At 43.0% G+C, this 20,557-nt stretch overlaps 1 protein-coding gene across 1 annotated transcript in view; it reads right to left on the bottom strand.

Moving 5' to 3' along the window:
* The window catches only part of CPS1 (carbamoyl-phosphate synthase 1), a gene marked incomplete at both ends in the record, with an annotated part of 85,222 nt that overhangs the window by 53,585 nt on the left and 11,080 nt on the right, over positions 1-20,557 (bottom strand). The window contains 14 exons of the mRNA XM_080632109.1: positions 1,041-1,169; positions 1,755-1,912; positions 2,384-2,573; positions 5,533-5,628; positions 6,292-6,387; positions 7,796-7,873; positions 8,391-8,532; positions 8,934-9,040; positions 9,601-9,729; positions 10,823-10,912; positions 14,941-15,033; positions 17,394-17,450; positions 18,157-18,246; positions 19,385-19,529. Of these exons, the coding sequence (XP_080488235.1) occupies positions 1,041-1,169; positions 1,755-1,912; positions 2,384-2,573; positions 5,533-5,628; positions 6,292-6,387; positions 7,796-7,873; positions 8,391-8,532; positions 8,934-9,040; positions 9,601-9,729; positions 10,823-10,912; positions 14,941-15,033; positions 17,394-17,450; positions 18,157-18,246; positions 19,385-19,529 (1,600 nt within the window). The remainder of the gene's footprint in view (positions 1-1,040; positions 1,170-1,754; positions 1,913-2,383; positions 2,574-5,532; positions 5,629-6,291; positions 6,388-7,795; positions 7,874-8,390; positions 8,533-8,933; positions 9,041-9,600; positions 9,730-10,822; positions 10,913-14,940; positions 15,034-17,393; positions 17,451-18,156; positions 18,247-19,384; positions 19,530-20,557) is intronic.

Here is a 20,557-nt window from a genome sequence, read left to right as displayed (position 1 = left end):
TTACTGCACCCAATGTCTCCTCCTGCATCTGGCAAGTCCTGTCCACTAGGTCTCCCTGCAGCTGACACTGCCTGAGCAGATATTTGCTCAGCACTAAGCACACTAAACCCAAAGTCTGTTTGCATGGGAGCAGTGTGGGAGGATACACAAACAGCATTTTCACAGACATTTCTTACTGGCCTCAGTAAGGCATTGGAGACAAAACACTGCTGTGTTTTGTCCTAGAGATACATGAAAGATTAAAAGGGCCAGCAAATCACGGAAAGACAAAACTAAGAATTCCAGACACAGAATCACAGAATCCCAAGGGTTGGAAGGGACCTCAAAAGATCATCTAGTGCAACCCCCCTGCAAGAGCCGGGTAACCTAGAGTACATCACACAGGAATTTGTCCAGGCGGGCCTTGAATATCTTTTATTTCCTAAAACTTTGCATTTTTGTCAAGGAAAAAGCTTTTTGGGTTTGGTTTTGTTTTCCTCAATTATCTGCTTACTTTTTACAGCAAATTCATAAAACCAATCACAGATTTCCTACAGAAGAAGAGCTGTTTCTATAGCCAGAGACAGCTGGTGGATGTCAAATTATGAAGTGTCATCCCATTAAATCTCTACATGAGCTTTTGACCAGCAAAAATACTGTTTTTAGACAGAAACACAACAGAGGCTCAAGCCTCTCATGTCTTCTGTCCTTGATAATGCATTGTCACTCAGCATTTAAAATGTTTCAACATCCCTGACATCCTTCACGTGCCATTTACTCCTGCAAGTAGGTGAATATAGTCCAATCTGTTTATTTTCAGACCCAAATTGCTGAAACACTCAAGTAATGACATGTTTCTCATGAATTGATCTGTCATTTTAACACGTTACCCGAGTCAGCAGGAATTATGAACAGAGGACATGAGAAGGAATCAGGATAACACTTTACAGGTAAGATGAAAGGTGCGGTATGTACAATTCCAGTGTCTGTGACTATCAGAAGAATATCTAGGAAAACCAGATGTTCAGCTTTACTCCCAGAGCTTGCAATTGCAAACGTACCTTTGTACCAAGGTCCAGCAAACTTTCTTTATCGGGACATATTCCTGACCCTAGACCACCAAGGGCATAAGCAGAACGTATCATGACTGGGTAACTAATCTTTTCAGCTGCCTTCAGAGCATCTTCAACCTTAAAGGACAAGGGAATAGTTTTCAGAGGAATAATAACAATTCAAACGAACAAAGTCTCAACTCTGGTTACACCGTTAACTGGAAATCCCATCAGTAAGACACTATAAGATGAAAAGAATAACACCTGGCTTTATAATACTGCTTTGTTCTGCCAAACAGCAGAACATTGAATCAAGGAGGGGCTTCTGTCCTTAGTTATGTGTGGACTTCCTTACTGACAATGTACAAAGTCCTTATGTGGTCTGGCTTCACAGACTTTTTAGCATGAAATAACCCCTCCAACAAACATCCTGGTCTGGTTTCCCCCAAACTCCAACAGAGCAGCACAGAAGCCACCTCAACCCAATTTCCTTTTCTTGTCAACAAGTAAGTGAGCTTAGACTTTCTGAGTGCTTAATTGCACTTGCACTCATTCTAAATCCTGGTGAACCAGCATCAGTCAGTGGGGAGTGCTGGTGAAAGCATACAAACTACAGTAGCCACAGTTGTATTCAGCTTTCACTCAACAAAACCAGATTTAGTTTTTAACAACTCAAATGGACAACAGTAATAGTAATCACATCTTCAAAATCATGTGATTTACCGATTCCACTGCAAAGCTAGGAGCAATCTTTTCATTTAGCTCAGTCAGCTTATCACAAAAAAGCTTTCTATCCTCTGTGGCCATGATGGATTCAACTGATGTACCTAGGACCTTCACACCATACTCCTGCAGGACTCCTTGCTTGAAGAGCTCCACTCCTGCAGAGTGAACAGAAGAAGAAGAAAGTATTCAAAAGGTAGCTGACAACTTTTGTGGCCTCTTCAACAGCTAATTTTATTGTTCTTTGTCAGTATTAGAACCATAACATGAAAGTTTCTGTCCTCACATCTATGAAACCTGGAATATCAGTAAAGTTACTTGGCCATCACCTGCAACACAAAGCAAAGGAGCACAGTGTTTGGAAAAAGCTAAATGAAGCTAACTTTTCCTTTTGATCTCTGCTTCAAGGTGGCCTACAATTATCAAAATCAGCAATTAGATATTATGTTCACAGCTTAGCAATTACTCACTCCCCCATGGTCAGTATCTTTGCCTGTAGCCCTTAGTAACTTGGACAATGTACCAGGCACGTGGGCATTGCATGTCTGCACATACAAAGCCTGCTGAACACATAGTAAAAACGATGAGTTTGCCTGCAAGGAGTGCCAAAATGTCTATATTGTACTCACCACAGTTGAGAGCAGTCTGGCCACCCATGCCCAGAATTAATCCATCCGGACGCTCTGCTTTGATGACTTCTGTGACAAACTGCGGAGTGATGGGGAGGAAGTAGACAGCATCAGCCTGCTTTAAGCCAGTCTCATTGGTCTGCACTGAAGCAATATTGGGATTCATGAGGACAGTTTTCACATTTTCTTCCTGAAAAAAATGAAAATCTGCATTAAAACTAAATATGTGGAAAAAGACCTAACAGCAGCAGCAAGGAGAGATGGGGTTCAACAAGCAGTTTACCAACAGCAGCATTTAAAAAGCCTGGTTCACTATGTACTCTCCCATAAGGGATCCTTGGTTTCTTGTACCAGGCTGAGCTAACATCACTTCTTTACTTTTGTGCCTCTGCCTGTCAATGGCTCTTCAGGGAATGGCGATTCCCACCTGAATCAGAAACATGGCTGAAATTGCTTAGCACGTTTAGGAGTTACACAGGGGAGACAGGAACAAACTCCAGCATCCTCATGTCTGTGTGCTGTTGGAAGTCAGACTAGAAGTCATCAAAAATTAATCAAAACCCAAACTTTTCTTGCCAAGCTGTAGGTCTTTGATGCGGTATCCAGGTAGTTATGAGCTTTTGTACCAGTTAGTAACAGTACAAACCGACATTGTTTGCTTTGACTTTCCCTAAAGATACTTCACTTTTCCTGGTGTCGTTGCTTTAAGATTCTTGTCCTATTACATTTTTATTTGATACTGCACATACTCAACAGACAAATTCTGCCTCTAAACGCAAGACAAAGGTTAGCCAAAACTTCACGCTGTATTTTCTCTGTCACATATAAAAAATAGGGTGATGATAAAGTTTACCTGTTTCCTGCTATAGCAATGGGAGTTCTACCGCTCTTGGTTACAGACATTCACTACATTTGGCTCACTAATAGAAAAAGTCTGAGGTGGAGCTGGGCAGATCAACTCTCCTCGTATAGTGAATATTAGTGTGTAATGAGGAAGCCAACTAAGTTTAGCTAATAATGATGAGACCAGAATGTGGCCAAGCTCAAAAAAAGACCCAAGTCAACCACAAGCAGATAAAAAACAGTGTATTAGTGCTATGTTGGAAAGGAGAGTTGGGAAGAGCAAAGGCTGTGGCCTCATTCTTCCGACTCATTTGAACCTCCATCAACTTCTTGGAAAGCAATAAACTTCTACAAACAAACCATTTGCCAACGACGCTGATTAGAGATGCAAAATACACCTGAATAGAAAGATCTGTGATATGGAAGTTGTGGAGGTTAAGAAACAACTATGACTGTAATTGAAAACAGGATTTGCGAAGAGTAATAAGAGACAGGAAGAATGTTGCTGGATTCAGTCAGCCATTCCTCAAGTAAATGCCATGGAAGTCTTCCTGGGACCAGTATAGAAATTGCTATTTTTGCCCAGCTCACAATAAGCATGAAAATGCCATAGGGTTTTTCTGTGTTTGATTAAAATTTGTGAGCGTTTGACCCATTGGTTTGAGGGAACAAACACACAGTTCACCAAGAGCAGTGGGATTCTCACTCAGAGCTCTGACTGCTCAGTTCAGGTATAACCTTTTTGCTCTGTCCTTTGATAACTTAAAATACTGCCTTGAAGACCAGCTATAAATTTGTGCTGATCTTCTTGCCCCATGAAACACACTTTCCTTGGAAATGTGTGGTGCAGGGAAGGGAAGAAAGGGAGAAAATCCTTATGGAAAATTGAGAGAAATGACCCCAAACTGGGTAGTTTTCCTGGCAGTGCTGAAGGAAAAGGCGAGATCTCTGAGCAAATCTATCCTCTCTAATGAACATATTCAGAAATTCATGGCTATAATTCTGGTGGTAATGAATGGGGGAGAGAGAGGTACCTCACTTGCCAACAAGCTGGAGTATCTGTACACCTCAGCCCTTTCTTCCCTACTTATCTGGGGCAGGGTGTCTAAGGACCAGCTAGCAGTGATAAGGAAGATAATTAATGAGAGAATTAATGCTCACCGTTGCTAAGAGGGACACATTTTACTGATAACACATTGTTTGGGATGTTGGATTTTAATCCACCCACTGTTTGCCCTTGCAACCCTTTCGTCCAACTTCTGCCTTTTTAAACACATGGCACTCTGCACAACAGCCACCCATCCTGACTGGGGACCTTTGTTACAACTTAATTAAGACAGTGCATTACTAATACTCCAGGAGGGTTCCATTCCTCTTTTGGTGTAAATCCACCTGTATTCAGAACAGTTGGGAGAACTCCCACAGCACGTAACCCAGAATCACATAAGGGTTAGGGTTGAAAGGAACTTTTTAAAGATCATCTAGTTCTCATCAATTCACCCAAAGCAATTACTTCTCATTCATTCCTTTCCAGATTATCAATCTATTCTGGAAACAAAACTTGGCATATATGACCTTTAAAAAGTTCATCCCATTTAAAACAAATAGCATTTACAAAACCTGCCTTGATAAAGGGTTCGAAATCTTTTGCATAACAGTCTTGACAGCAGCCAACCATTTAGCTGTTGTTATTTTTCTGCATTGCGATTTGTTGGCATACCAGAAAAGCTTCAATAATCGCAGCTCGGGTGTTGCTGAGCATATTCCTCCTATTCAAACTTAAACAGGGGAAGTTCAGATTAGATAGAAGGAGGAAGTTCTTTACTGTGAGGGTGGTGAGGCACTGGAATGGGTTGCCCAAAGAAGTGGTGAATGCTACATCCCTGGCAATGTTCAAGGCCCGATTGGGCAGAGTCTTGGGAGCCACGGTCTAGGGTGAAGTGTCCCTGTCCGTGGCAGGGGAGTTGGAACTGGATGATCCAGTCCTTGCCAACCTTAACTACTCTATGATTCATTTCCATTGATCTTGACAAGCTTGGAGCCACCAGTCACATATCCCAAACAACAGACTGCTCGAAGACTGCAGTGGAAAGCTTAAGAACTTATCTCTTTGGAAGATCATTCCAAGTGGTTAATTCACATCACTCAGCCAACAAGTTCACAAACAAAAAATGACTAGATTTCCCTACAGACATTTTCTCTCACCAGCTTCCCTGCCCCAGTGATCCCACAGTCAGAGGAGGAGTTAGCTGGGAGAGGGGAAAAATGAAATACATGAGGTTAGCATTTTCAGAGCATCCTCTCACCTTCATGGCTTTCACAGCCTGGGATCCAGAGTAATCGAATTCCCCTGCCTGACCAATTGACAGACCCCCAGATCCTAGAATGAGAACTTTGGAGACCTGGAAATGTCAAACAGCATGGAAAAAAATCAGTCCTATCATAGAAGACGCTGGAATGAACAGACACTGAGTAGCATTGAACAGTCTCAAATTACAAAACGGAAGTCTTAAAGAGAGAAAAGTAAAGTCCAAAACCACTGCAGTTTTACTTCTAAGAACATTTCTACTGGACTTGTCCTATATATATCTGCTTAGAGAAACACACAACTTATGCGTAGGGCATAGAGTAAACCTGTTAGTTGTATCATGAGCTTAACTATGCCTCACTTTAGCTGCCCACAAAAATGCAGCTGCCTTCTAAGACAGCAACACTATGAAATTCAGCTCACACTAAGAACTTGCAGACTTATCTGCTAAGCAATACAGAATCAACATTATGCTGCTGGCACAGAATCTCAAGGCCAGATTATCCCAGGGCACCTCACATACTGCCATGAGAGTACCCCACATGAAACGTCAGACCTTACAGCCTTCAAAGAAAAAGGAGTTGTTAACACATGAGACCCCTGATGACAGTGAGATAGGCAGCTGACAGGTCTTTTGTAAGGGAAGCCTCCTCTGACTTCCTTGGTCAGCTTTTTGTGCCATTTTGTACCATAGGTTCAGTAGGAATTAACAAGGGCCTCACTGACAGGCATGAATAATGAGTGTCTGTACACTGACCTCCACTCTGGAAGCTGCCACTCCAGCTCTGGGCAGGACCGAGGAAACTGAGCCTTTCCCTCTCTTAATCAGTGCAATAAACGAATCAAATAGGAACTAGGAAAAAATAAACACATCTATTTAATCACCAAAGAGGAACTAAATAAATGCCAAGCTCTTAGCTCTGCTCTGCTGCCTTCAGAAGATAGATTTACACCACCAGAGAAGAGGGGACCATTGTTTGAAATTCATTTAACAAGTTTGATATATCTGACAAAGCTGCATTCAAGGAAGTGAGGTCATATCAGGAAGAAAACACGTATCAATCACGTGTATGCTCTGCTTGTATATGGCTGGCAATGCAACGAATGAACGTGCATTAAAAGCTGAAATACAGAAAAGCAGACATTAACTAGCTCAAAGGAACCATCTGGAATGAAGCCCGCTGCAGAGCTGGGATCTGAACAGGTATATCTAAACATCAGTTGTGCTACATCACTACTGTCCTTCCAGAGGAAGCTACAGACAGTGGGAAAGGCTTCTCATCTGACCACACACTTGCAGAGCATCTTGTCCACACTGCTCCTGAAGCTGCCTGCTGGGAATTATGGAAGGAGTACAGATGGGTCCTGCAAGACCACCAGGATAGGCACTGTGTTACAGAACCCATGCCAGCAGCCAGAGTGCACAGGCTTGGGAAAAGCACAGCTGAGGGTTGGTTTTCAGTTCTTTAAGACTCACTAGTCAATCAGATCGCTATGAAACTTCTTGATATCAAGAGATTTACTTGAAGGTTCAATCAACATCATCAAATTAAGATTAAAATAAGCACTTCAATGTATTCTTCCATCCTCCTCTCTCAAGCAATGCTAAATGGTTTATTTATGTTCAGACATGCCCCCTTTGCATTCCATATCCCCTGTTGCTGCTTAGTCATACTCTGTGACTACACAGCCAGTTGTTACAGAGTTTGTGCAAAGTCACAGATGGGGGATTAAAATTTCATTTCACTTAGGAGAACCAGAGTGAGGAAGTGTGAATCCATTTACATAACTCTACAGTAATTATAAGATTTGAAAGTGGAACTAAAACATACTAGAAACTTAATGGTTTTATTACAAAGCATCTGCCTAGCATTTTTTCCTGGTAAAATAGAAACCTTTTCCTTTTGCAATCACCTCACAAGAGATTTGAGCCTGATCCTGCAAAGGCTTAAACACCTCAGTAACTTCGAACATGCAGATAATCCCACCAGGCCTCCAAGCATACACATCATACGAATGGAATCATTGATCCAAAGCATACAGAAGTCAATAGATGCCTTGCTGTTGATTGTAATTAGCTGGGGATCAAGCTAAGCAGACACAAGCCTATGCATGATTGGGCCCTCTGTTAGGATTCCAACATTTCAAAACCCAAGATTCAGGATTGTCACCAACATAAAGACTTGTCACTGTAGCTGATACACATCCGAACCCCTTAGGCTACCTCTGAAAGCACGTTCATATCAGCCCTCATACAATACCTCTGTGTCCCTTGGCCCAGGATTTGCATCTGGGTAGAACTGTGCTGTGAAAATCGGTCTGGTCTCATGCATAATTCCCTGCAGGAATAAAAATGATTGTCTCAGACATTTCCTTGCTCCTTCCCATGGGAGAAATTGCTTTTGAAAATACCTAAATAGCTGATATAAATTACAACAGGCCAAATTAGACTGCAATAATATTCCTTTTCTGTGCTGGGCAACACAGAAGCAACACGACCAAATAGTGACCCAGGCTATGACACCTATGGTACCAGTCCTAAGACGACAGTAACTGAGCGAGCATCACTGACAGTAGGGAGATCTTAAAAGTTAATAAGGCAGCTGTTCAAGGGAAATCACATGGTCACTGCTGCAATCCTACACTTTGGGCTAGTATGGAGAACAGTGGTAATGGTTCAACCCCTTTTGGCCTGTCAGGCAAAACGCAAAGTAAAGCAGATGGTCAGATCACCAAGTTTAGCCCTAATAACTAATTGTAATCTGACAGCAAGCTTCCAGGAGGTGAAATAAAGTGAGAGAGGGTATTCACTCACTAGGGGCTGCTACGTGCAGGTACCTGAAAGCATGAGCTCACCTCATTCGTTTGATCGTTGGCATTCACAAAGAGAGGTTTCCAGCCAGGTGGGAGGGTAGAGCTGTCAATAGCATAACCATGGTTCTGAGCAGTGACGACAGCCTGTCCATTCACTGCATTCAGGACAGGCTGGTTCTGTCCTCTGAAAGAGAAAGGATCAGAGAACCAAGGGCAGAAGAGTCAGATGTGTCCAAATACCACTATTAGAGCAGATGACTCTGGGGCTATACAGAGCAGTTCAATACTAGCTTTTCAATACTGGAAGCCAATCTCAAAATGATAAATCCTAGGAGAAGCTCTGCTATTCTTCAGTTTGATGGGGATCAATTACATCAAAGACTTTCAAAATACCCTCAGAAAAAGTAATACATGACATGGCAGTTTAAATTAAAGGCGAAGAGAAAGGCTGGAATGAATAAGTAATGTTACTGACATGATAGCTCCCATTAAGTTCAGTTCAGAAGCAATGCACTGCTACTATGTGGCCTTCTGTAATGCTAAGCTGGTTTGTCTGGGTCTTGGGAAGCAGAAGAGCTGCCATACCTGTTGGCCATCTGCATCTTATAGGAAGTAGCTCCGGCTGCTATCCCAGTGATTAGATTCCCCATGCTAATTCCAAACAAAGGCTCTGGACGATTGCTCTCCAGGACCTAAAATGAAAAGGTTTTCAGGAGATACTGGAGTGTTTGTGTCCAGCAATTCCAGCACAAAACATGCCAGTTCTCTCACAAACTCAGGACAATGCTGAATGCATGGGTGCTAACAGCTTATAAAGGTAAAGTTTCCTCCTCTCCTCTGGGAGGGAAGCCTCAGAGCATGTTTTGATGTCTCAGTTTACTCGAGGGGAATATGCAATGACACTCTGCATTAAAGCCATTTAAGTGTGTGACATTGCTTCGAATGGGAGCACTGTGAAATTGGGACTGTTCTTGCAAAAGGTCACAGAGGTCCTGAAAGAGCACAGGGTACTCTCAGGCACTGGTAAGGTCATCACACAGTAATCATGTATTGCTCACCAAGGTCTGTATATCCTTACTGTAATTACTGATCTGAAGGCAACTCCCAGTGGATGAAGATGAGAAATATCCCAGGCAGATGAAATCATTTAACATTTGCTCTATAACATGTTAGTACCATCAACTGTACAGAAGTCAGGCACTTGAAAAGAGGGGCAAAGAAGAACAATTGACCTACAGCTACTACACTGTACCTTTCTGACATTCTGAATCACCTCCTGGGCCTTCATGGGATCTCCTGGACCTCCAGAAATTATGAGCCCATCATACTCCATGCTGGTGAAATCATGGTCCCATGGAACCAAATGCACTTCTGCACCTCGCTAGGAGAAAAGGAACAGGGAACAAGAAATAGGGAGGAGGGGAAGAAATGAATTTGTGTAAAGAGGTTGTTCTTGTGCTCTTATGTCCCAGAGGCTGAGTTTGGATTTCAGTCATCCCTTTGCCAGGGACAACAACTAGGTTTCTCTGCACTCTCTGACCAGATTGTTTTCACAAAACTGGTAGATTTAGGAACTTTGAGCTATTTCAATGTTTGTCAAGTTTGTCTGAAATTCACTAAGGAGATCAAAACTGACTAATGGAATGCAAAAACAAAGCGTACACACATATGTACACATGCACACATGTAAAACATGGTCATTTTTACACAGTGCATTCATCCTAACTGCTAAATTAGGACTTCACAACCTCATTCTGTGCCATGTCAATAATAATACTGCACATCAAAAACAGGAGTATCCACATAAACTAAAGAATAAAACCAGGGAAACCCAGCAGATTTACAGAATGAGAGGACACCCCTTTTAATCCTCCTGTGTGGCTACAGAAGTGAGGACTGCTCCATCACTGTGCTAACAACAGGAAAAGATTTTCACAGAATCCTAGTCTTAAAGAATAACTCGGGATGAAGGGACCTCAGGGGGTCACCTGCTCCAATCCCTGCTCAAAGCAGGCTAAGTTCAACTTTAGGGCAGGCTGCTGAGGGCATTGGTCATTTGCGGTTTTAGTATCTTCAAGAACAGACATTCCACAGCTTCTCTGGGCCTGTTTCAGCCATTCATCACCCTCACTGCAAAATCTTATCCCCATTTATTTGTTCTTTACAACGTTGGCTTGACCTTCCTTGCTTGTTCTTTAGAGAAGCCATGCCTTGTCTTTTTAAAGCTCACCTAGGAACTCCTTTCATGGCTGAGGGGTTGCTGCACAGGTCCTGTTCCTTACCTTGTCAACACAGTGCACCATGTTCAGAAAACACCTCCCAGTCCATAAAAATCCTCCTAAAAACTGTACCTCATTTTAGGAGCACAACTGCTACTGGAATGGATGTGTCCAGGTAGAAGGAAGGCTAATGAGAATAGGCTAGGCTTTTGACAAAGCAAAACAAGAGATGAAGGACATAAAGCACTGACCTACCTTTACTAGCAGGCGGATAATGTTGTACTTCAGCCCACAGTCGACAGCTACAACTTTAATTGGATTCCCTCTGCCATAAACCTTCACTTCCTATAGAAAGACAGACCATGTGGTAAATGACAGATCACCCCCTGCTCACAGAACACAGGGAAGACAGGGAGCAGAGTAACATTTCACCACCGTGCAGAACTAGTACTTAACAATCAATTCACAGGGAAATCACTGGAAGCACTGCAGGCATTAGCACTTCCTTCATTTTTCTGTGAAAGTAGAAGTTATAATGCTCTTTTATACACTGTTGATTACAGCAATTCCTAAGAAATCACTTGTTTCCATAGCTAATGACAAGCTTTTTTCCTGTGTTTCACCTCATTAGCAGTGAAGCAGCAAGCCAGTTCTCACTGATTAGTGCAGCCCAAGAGAAACACCAGATACACAGCAAGAGACTTTCAGCTGCAGTTCAGTCATCCTGCTAATGCCAGTGGAGTGAGGCTGCTCCACACCAGCTGCAGATCCATCACATCAACACCACCCTGACCCTCCAATCACAGTAAGACCAAAGCATAGCACAGCTGGAGATTGCCTGTGGGTGACATCCAGTGCATCACAGCAGTACAGACCAGGCTAAGCATGTCACTGAGCATGGCTTATGCTCATATGGACCTGACAGTTTGACATGTCAGACAACATTTCTCCTCCTCCTCCAGCTGCTCTTCCTTAACCCAGTCCACAAAGTTAATCATCACCAGTCCCAAATCTGGACTATTATGCTTTGTACATCCACTTATCTTTTAGTCCTCAAAAAAAAAAAAGGTTAAACCACCACACGGGCCTTGACACTGCAACATGCAGATATACTGACAGATAGCTGTAGCACTAATATAAGGTTATTTACAGACAGCTTCTTTCTGAAGCTTGTTGAAATACTTTACTTGTTACATGACTGCAGTTACCACCACATCGGGATGTTATTCATCAATAAGCACATAAAGCAGCCTTCTTCCTTGTAAAAAGCTCTGTGCTTCCCTTTAGTTATGCTCAGCTTCTGAAAGCTGATATTGATAAGCATACTTTAAGTGGCTTTTCTCTCATGCAATACACCACTGAAAATAAAGTCTCTATTTTATCTTTAAGTAACTCCTGTTTAATCAGCTTCCCTGGCATTCATATTTCACTGCTGGGCCCTTTATGAAGAGATGCTAAAATCCATGCCCAATACACCTGGTGCAGGGCTACAAACTGAACCTTTCATAGGAGAATTATGACCAGTCAGAAGGAAAGGCATCCGCTCTACAGGGAACTCAAGATAAAGGTTATTAGCAGAATATTACAACTCCTCCCCCTGTGTTCTCCTAACTCAGTTTTTGTTTGAACTTTTACCTGCTCAAAGATCGAGATGCAGAGTTTTAGGATGCAAGAGCATGTCCTATCTGATCATTACCAGGAGTGACTTATTGACAAGTAAGGAGTAAGGGTGGAAGAGGTGGGGTGCAAGGAGACACCTCCCTTCACTACAAGGCTTTGAACAGCAACACAACACGAGTCACCAATGGTCCCTAGTTGACCTGTGAGGACGTGACTGCTGTCATGACTCCTGTTGTGCAAATGCTGAAAGGAGAGATTTTGTACCTGAACATACCTTGTAGTTCATGCTACTAAATCAGATGGCAAAGTACCCTACAATCTCTTTTTGAGAATGAGTAGAATGGAAATCATATTGAAACTGGGTCTTGTTAGATCACTCAAGACTTCTGATACGAAGCCATGCCTGACATCAAATATGACAATGTCTTCACAGTCACCAATACACAAGTAGACTCTGCTTCCACAGTCCATGGTGGAACTGCAGCACTGCACAGGAATTGTACGGGTCTTTTACCTGCTGACCTTCAGGCTTCTGGGAGGTGGGTTTCAATAATCTCAAGATTAAGGTGTTCAGTTTTCACAGAAACTAATTTATTGTCATGGGCCAGAGTCCCTTAGAATAAACTCACCTTCCTTTTCAAAAGAGCTTCCGGAGACCCCTCAACTCTTCACAACATCCATACTTTAAAGTCTCAAAACATTAGGAGGCAAAGATCTCTCTCAAAGGTTTTCCTTGGCTGTTCTAATGGCCAGAGGGAGTTGAGGTACAAAACTGCTTCGAGATACTTTAATTACCCCACTCTGCAAACTCTTCCCTGTCTAATTACTTAGGTTGTGAATTGTTACATTTCCTTCAGCAGCAAGGCTGATTGTAGGTGCCAATGTCTTCACAACCCTCACCCCACTTCTCACACTTCTTATTCCTCTGTACTGCAGAGCTCTGACCCCTGCATCTGGCCCAGAGTATGCCTAGACAGAAACCAGACTGGGAACTGCATCAGGGAACTGTTCAGATATATTCCTTCTAAAGCAAGACGACTTCCTTCATCTGTTCACTGCACAGCCTGTAAGAAACTGTCCCAGTCTGAAAGGATGATGTGGAATGGGGCTCTATGTGTGGATGGAAGTAGCCTTTTAGCTTCAAGTGGTTAAATACTTCTCATCTGCTCTGGGACCCTGACCACCACGTGCACCATAATAAGTCTCTGACAGCAGTTCCTGCAGAATACTGGCAGCTTTCTATATTCACTGCCCTGTATAGGCAATGTTAGCAAACACAGGCTATACCATCAGCCTTCTAAAGAAGTGGGGAGGTGAGGGGAATCAATCACTCCTAATGTACAGCTGATAAGCAGATTCCTGATCTTACTGTATCCTGATTTACATGAAAATAGTTATTTGGCAACAAACAGATTATCACACCCAGTAATTATCAACACTGAACAGCTTACTTCATTTTCAGCTTTATCTGCAACGCTGCTTTTTAAGCCTATAAAATAAAGTTATAAACATAATGAGACCACCAAGGCTGTTAATCTCACTACATCTCCCTCTTAGAAGCAATATTCAGCATCTTTACAGCAATTCTGTCTTAGTAATTGCAGAGTTTAGCATCAGCAACCTTACCTTTTCCTGAGCTACTGCTCAAAATGGCTTCACCTGCATCTTGCAATCATAGATCACAATCTCAATAAGCAATTGCCATCCTTTTGTGTAGCAACAAGGCCCTGACTCAAAACACAGTGGAGGCTTTGGCACAATTTGGTGAGATCCCTGAAGGTGATATTCACAAAGTGGCCTATTTATTCCAACAGCATCCTAGGTAACCAGTTACTACTGTAAATCCAAGCCTGGATGGAGACTTCACTTCAAATTCCCACTTGCTCACTGACCAGCCTGTTCAGGACTCCTTCTCACATATGCTCACTCTCATACCAGCTTGTGTACAGAACAGTACACAAGCAACTATTGGCAAAGCTCTTCTGATCTTGAAGGAGCTGCAAACACAATAGTAAACATGGAATTTGTAAAAGGGATTCATACACCCAGTTCTAACTTCAGTCAATGGGATTAAGCACCCAAAGCACACTTTATCCCACAATTGGTACAAGAAGAGTTACTAATTTTAGTATGGGCCTGGTTTCCTAAGTCCTTATGATTTGTAAAGTTCTTCTCAGCTCATGGTGGAACATAGTTTGCATACCCAGCTAACAGAGGCACAAGCTTAACTGCTGATCTGTACACATCCATAGACAAACCAGCTAACACCAGTAATATTAGATACAGGGGATTCCTAACTTGGTCTCTTTTTGAAATATAGAAATACCTTTGGAATCACCTCAACAAAGCTTTGCTTGAACACAGATTAGCAAATCTTTTTGTGAGCTTTCCTGAAACTTAGAGAAAACAACCATTCTTTTTACTAGTAGTTCTTCCATTTGAAAATGCCCACGATGTACTAGGTCTAACTTATCACTAGTACTTCTCAATCCTGTCCTTGTAACACACAGTCCTCTGATCAGAGTACTGTTCAGACTACATCCAGCTCAGCAGCTCATTTTATAGCTTCAACTCTGTACCTGAGGAGCCATGGGGATTCTACAAGGACGATGTTGAGACAACAGTCCTTCAAAGGTCTGGAAAGGTGCATGGTATAGAAAAGGTTCCCAAATTGACTGGCTAATCCCCAGAGCACATGGGGAGCAGTTACCACCTGGAGTGTACAGCCTTGGGACCACAGAAGAATTTCTCACCTTTGTTGAAACTTCTGCAATTAAGTTCTGATTATTTGGATCTGCAAATTCCACGGGTTGACCTTCAAATTCAATCTTCCCAAGTAACGTGCCCTGTGGAAATACACCAGTCAACAACAAAGCACTAGCAAAGGAAAAGCTGTGAACACGGGGACAAGGTGCTGACAGGCACAGCAACTGAAACAGCTGCTTAGAGATGGCTTCTTGGTGGCTTATAACCACTTCTAGCATCTTAGAGAAGTTCATGAGCCTTCCCTGGCGTCAAAAAACCCGTTTAAAATCCTTCATTCAGAGGAGAGGCATTGTCAGCAGTAACATTTGTTAAGAGGCAGCCTGGCGAGCTGTCTAATGAGTGTGAAATGTGTTGCTTACCAAGAGGGTTAGAATTCAGATCCCCATAGATCTGGGAGTAATCCACAAAGCAGTTTGAAGCTTTCTGGTTTATAGAAACTCACTGTGAGATCTTCAGCCACCTCCTGTGCATAGCTACAAGGCAGCAGAGCTGGTGAAAGGCAAAGCTATGTAGGAGGCAGGTCTGCACACTGTTTTCTGAAGAAACTGCTTAAAAAAACCACCTCCACAAGCTTTACTCTTTACGGCCGTAAGCACCTCACAGAAGCTAGGCCACTCTTGCTCTGCCAGCAGCATATCCTTCTCCACCTTCTGCTCGTTCAAATTCTCAGTGGAAACATCCCTGGTTTGGCTTTGCCCCACTCCTGGAATAAGTGGGATTAACCTAGGGTTAACCTCTTCTCAGCACGGGGACAGGGTGTGCAGTACAGAACTTTTCAAGGATGGAAGGGGAAACACAGAGGAAGTCAATGTTTTGTTGTAACTTTTAACTTTCACATGAAAGATGTTAGCTCACCCTGTGGACATCACACGAGCATGCACTCTCATTGGACTACTCATTGGGTTTGGTGATACTTCCATGAGATACTGCCATCATTGGCCGTACCTGAAGTTTCCTTGTCAGGGCCAGAAAGAGCCAGCATCTTGCATTGCCATGCACACTACTATGGGTAAATTTTAAAGACAGCTTATATCAGTATCTGACATCCTACCTCATCTTGAGTAGCACAACAAAAGCATGGACCAAAGCTGAGAAACTCAGAATCATCTTAAACAAGTCAGGCTCTTGGGACCCACAGAAGCTGATAAGAGCCACCAGTCAGTCTGGTGATGACAAAGCCCTAAAGCCCTTGCTCTCAAAAAGGAGCCCCGTGTCTTGCCTTGCTGCCAGGTTATTCCACCAGGTTGTTCCCTGCATTTACCATTGGAGACTAATTTAACAAGTCATTGTTCATTTCTGTATTTATCATAATGAAGCCCTGTTCTCACTCCTCAATTTATAAACAGACATGGAGTGAAGTGCTGAGCTGTTTCATTCAGACTGGGAGAAAAGGCTACATTATGCACTATTTTAAAAGCCATAAACCAATACCACTCAGAGGCCCAGTATAATGGGCATTACTTCCATACACTGCTAAGTCACATGGTAAACATGGAAAGTGCTTTCACTTTGGATGAAAGGAATGCTGATCCATTAAACAGTAGGTCTCCAGAAAGTAGAAAACATATTGCTGGTTTCTATTGTATTAAACTGCACTTGTTTGCTGTCTGTAAGAGGAGGACAATGCCCTGTCTTCCTGCTCATTCCTGTTACTTATCTGTTCAAGCTAGGTCATCCATACTTTGCTCTGTGGAATGAAAGGGGGTGTGGGCTTGTACTGCAGACTGCAAATGGATCACCTACAGAAAAGAGCAACTTTAAATAACCCATTACAAAAGATCCTCCAAGGCACATTTACATTCAGACTGGCTTTGATCACTCTTTTAGCCAGTGTGAAGTGTACCTTAACATTAACCTCCACTCAGTAACATAATCCTGCTCATGTCCTTCAATTGTCAGCTCTTGGAAACCAGAGAAAAGTAATGACTATTAAAGATAATAATGGGCTTCACCCTGAATTAGGGAGCCAGATCAGTTTATTGTAGGCCTTCTTTTGTCTCTGAGGAGCAGGAGTAGTTCCACTGACCAAAGGTGCTGTCTATGACCTAATATCCAAAATGCCTCACAGAACTGTTGCTCTCTCTGTCACTATCTGAGGCAACATGTAGTTGACACTAGTACCTGTTGTGTTTGACACACTCGTCAGACACAGCTACAGACACAGGCCTTTCATTTACATCAGCTTACAATGGTTCACTTATGTGGAACAGAAAACCCAAAGTAGAGCTAAGAAGAGGGGCCTCCCTGGGATCTGCTCTGCCTCAGACCATTGTGTAGAAAGGACAAAGAGCCTTTAGAAGAGCACAGGGCACAGAAAGAGCAGCATCTGAGGTCAAGGCAGCCCAGCAGTAACACTGCTACCCCAGGTTTGCTGCTCTGATAGAAAAAAGGCCCAGCAGTAGCAAGGTTAACACACTAGATCAAGGGAAGTGGATCATACCTTGTCACGAATTAATTTGGACAGCATTCTGGTATCAATCCCATACAGTGCAGGCACCTGAAGAAAACACAAGAGAAGGGTAAGCTGGAAAACAAGCAGCTAAGACAGAAGAAGATAGCAGTCAGATCACTTTGCTGAGAAGAACATGTCCTTTAAGGAGCTCTGGCTCTTAGCAGCATCACTACCAAGGCTGCCTTCCTTCCTGTTATACACTTGTCCCTATTTCCACCCAAAAATAGCCTAGTTCTTCAAGTCTAGTTTCTGCACGAAAAAGCACTAAACAAAAAAGCTCATGAGGCAAGTAGCAGTCTCATTTCTGAGCCCTATTTTGCCTTACTTATAAGCACCTAATCCTCCCAGCTGTCCCAAGTCAGCGGCAGTCTACTGATACATCCTTGACCCCTTGGCTCCAAGTCAGTGGGGTTCTGGCAGCTAACATCTCTTGTGCTTATGACCACAACAGCACTACTAGGAGTAGCTCTACAGAAACAATTGACAGAATGCTAATATGTATCATTTTCATGGAAAAGCAAACATTGCCATTTAATTAACATTCCTTCTAGATAGATCTTGGAAATACCATGGCACCCTGAAAAAGAGAAATGGATGAAGAATCAGAGAACTAAGCAGCACAGAATGAACCCAGTACAGACTGGTGAAGGTATCTGAGGAGAAGAGCTGTTACCAGCTCAAAGCCAGCAGTTCTTTCCCCTGTTCCCATGCATACAGCTCTGTTCTCATGTAGTTACCCTGGATTACTCACCTTTTCTTCCTGCAACCACTCTCCGAGGCTTCTAGCAGCCTGCCAGTGGCTGTACTCATGGCTGTAATCCAGCACCAGCAAACCTGAAACCTATAAAGAGAAGAAATGTCATTTTGCACCGAAGGATCACTTTGTACTTGCTCTGCATCTCTTGAGTTTTCACTGTTCATCCACTGCAAACCATATCATGGACAGGACACAAGGCTAGGCACAGCATGCTGCTCTTCTATAACAAAAAGACAGCAAATCTGAGTCTTCACAGAGAGTGCACCCTGCAAAGGGCTAAAGATTTCATGTTCTGTCATGACTGCCAGGTTGGACAGAGCCTTGGGTGACGTTGTCTAGTGTGAGGCATCCCTGCCCACTGCAGGAGGTTGGGACTGGATGATTTTAAGGTCCTTCCAACCCAAACCATTTTGTGATTGTACCTGGGCCATTTTACTTAGGAAATTCATAGACTAATGTGGCTTCCAGGTAACCAAAGCTGCAAATTGCATGGAACTGAGAAAACACTTCTTATTAGAAAGAAAATGGAAGTTTAAGACAAAACAAAATGTTTTATTTTGATTCACTTTTTGTTTAAGAAAGCTTTTCAGTTTGAAGTGACATTTCATTTCAAACATCAGCTCCATTTTCCAGTGGAGTTAGACAGCTTATAAAGGAGTCATTTCACCTCAGGTTCTGCAATCACTTGGGTTTGCTCCATTTTTCAGTACTGCCATCACTGCATGGACACAGCTCTGCTTCAACATTCCCTGTCACCACAGGGTAAATACTGGTTCCTGCACTAGGACATACAGCCTTCTTCACACAACTGTCACCTCTCCTGTTTGTGGTAGTGCAGACATAGAAAGAAAAGTCTCAGCATGCAGAAGCTTCTCATTCTCACTGGTGTTTGATCTCTCTGTGGCAACCAATTGCAGGCAAACGCAAAAGCAAAGGTGGTAAAAAAGCCATCCAGGACAGCAGTTCACAAGAACTGTAGCATGTCCATCACTGATCGGAAATACATTGCTTTCAGACAGCACATAGCCCAGCACAGAAAGAAAGATGGATTATCTTTTCCCACCTTTCCTCCAAAAAACACTATCCAGAAGAAGAAAAAGAAAGGCTGAGTATCATTGATTCCTTCTAACTTTTATAAGGCTGGCAGTAAACTCTTGCACACACACACACGCTCAGGCGGCTAACACCACCTTTTGATCAGGTCTCTGTCTCCCACTGTTACCTTGATCCCATCAGACTCCAGGAACTTCCTGAGACCCATTTCATCCAAAGCAGCTGTGTCAGGCACTCCACCATTCCCAACTATGGGGTTAGCTAGTGTAAGAATCTGTCCTTTGTAGCTGGGATCTGTCAAGGCTTCGGTGTATCTAGATGAAGAAGCAATAGAAGAAAAGCACCTTGGTTGGAGTTGAAAGAAAAACAAAAGAGCCACTAAAACAAGACAGGTCTGAATTCCCGTATGACAAAAAGAAATGGCATCTGTGTGAAAGTAGTCTCAGTATAAAAGCAAACACATCCGCGAATCTGTTCTGACTTTGCCATCTGTGATTAAACATTTGACACTGAGAACAAGGCAAGGTTTGGCTTCTCATGTTTCATTTCAGAAAAGCACAAGAGCTGTTCACAAACTCAGACTCCTTGTGGTTTAACATAAGGCAAACAAATGCGCAAAGTGCAGAGCCATCGCAGAACTGCAGTACATGCGTGGCCCATCACTTCACCCACAGATAAGAGCTTGGGCTTGGTCATTCCCTGCATGTGGGCAGTACTTTGTCACTGCTGTGTCCTTCCCTCCATGTGGTGTAAGAACTTACCCCTCTCAGCAGCAATAGAAAGCTCAAACTGAAAAGCCAACAAACAGAGCTATTTCCCCAGAGTTGGTCCCTTCCGCACTCTGGAGCTTGTAAGTCTTGAGATGTTCAAGGCTGTAACTGCTCTTGCTGTGGGGAAGCAGATAGACAAATCTGTGCCTATCTTTTTGTCTGAGGATTGTTAAGGCAGCTGTGAATCATCCTTGTGATGCCTCACTACTGCTCTGTGTTCTTCTCTCCTACTTGCTCTGTCAACAAACCCTGCCATTATAACACTTCTGCAGCTTCCCGCAGCAAAGGCCTAGCCTCTATCCTAAGCTATCTCCAGGTTTCACCCATAGGACACCATACATTTCACCTGACAAGATTCCCATGTGCTGGGAAGTTGGTTTGGAGGAAGACAGACCGAAGGCAATGCTTTGGAATTCAGCAGTCTTCCCTGGTCACAAGGCCCCAGAGCATGTCCTTACATCTCTAGGCCAGGCTGAAGCCCCGGGAACAGCAGCTTTGTTTGAGCACCTGCCTGAATACCTTTCTCAGCAAGGACAGATCTAGAAGTGTGGTGAAACAGTGTTCTGCAGTGG

The sequence above is a fragment of the Psittacula echo genome (genome assembly GCF_963264785.1).
Source record: "Psittacula echo genome assembly, chromosome: 20".
Taxonomy (NCBI): domain Eukaryota; kingdom Metazoa; phylum Chordata; class Aves; order Psittaciformes; family Psittacidae; genus Psittacula; species Psittacula echo.
The sequence above is the reverse complement of the archived record's forward strand: the minus strand, read 5'-3'. Positions and strand labels throughout refer to the sequence as shown.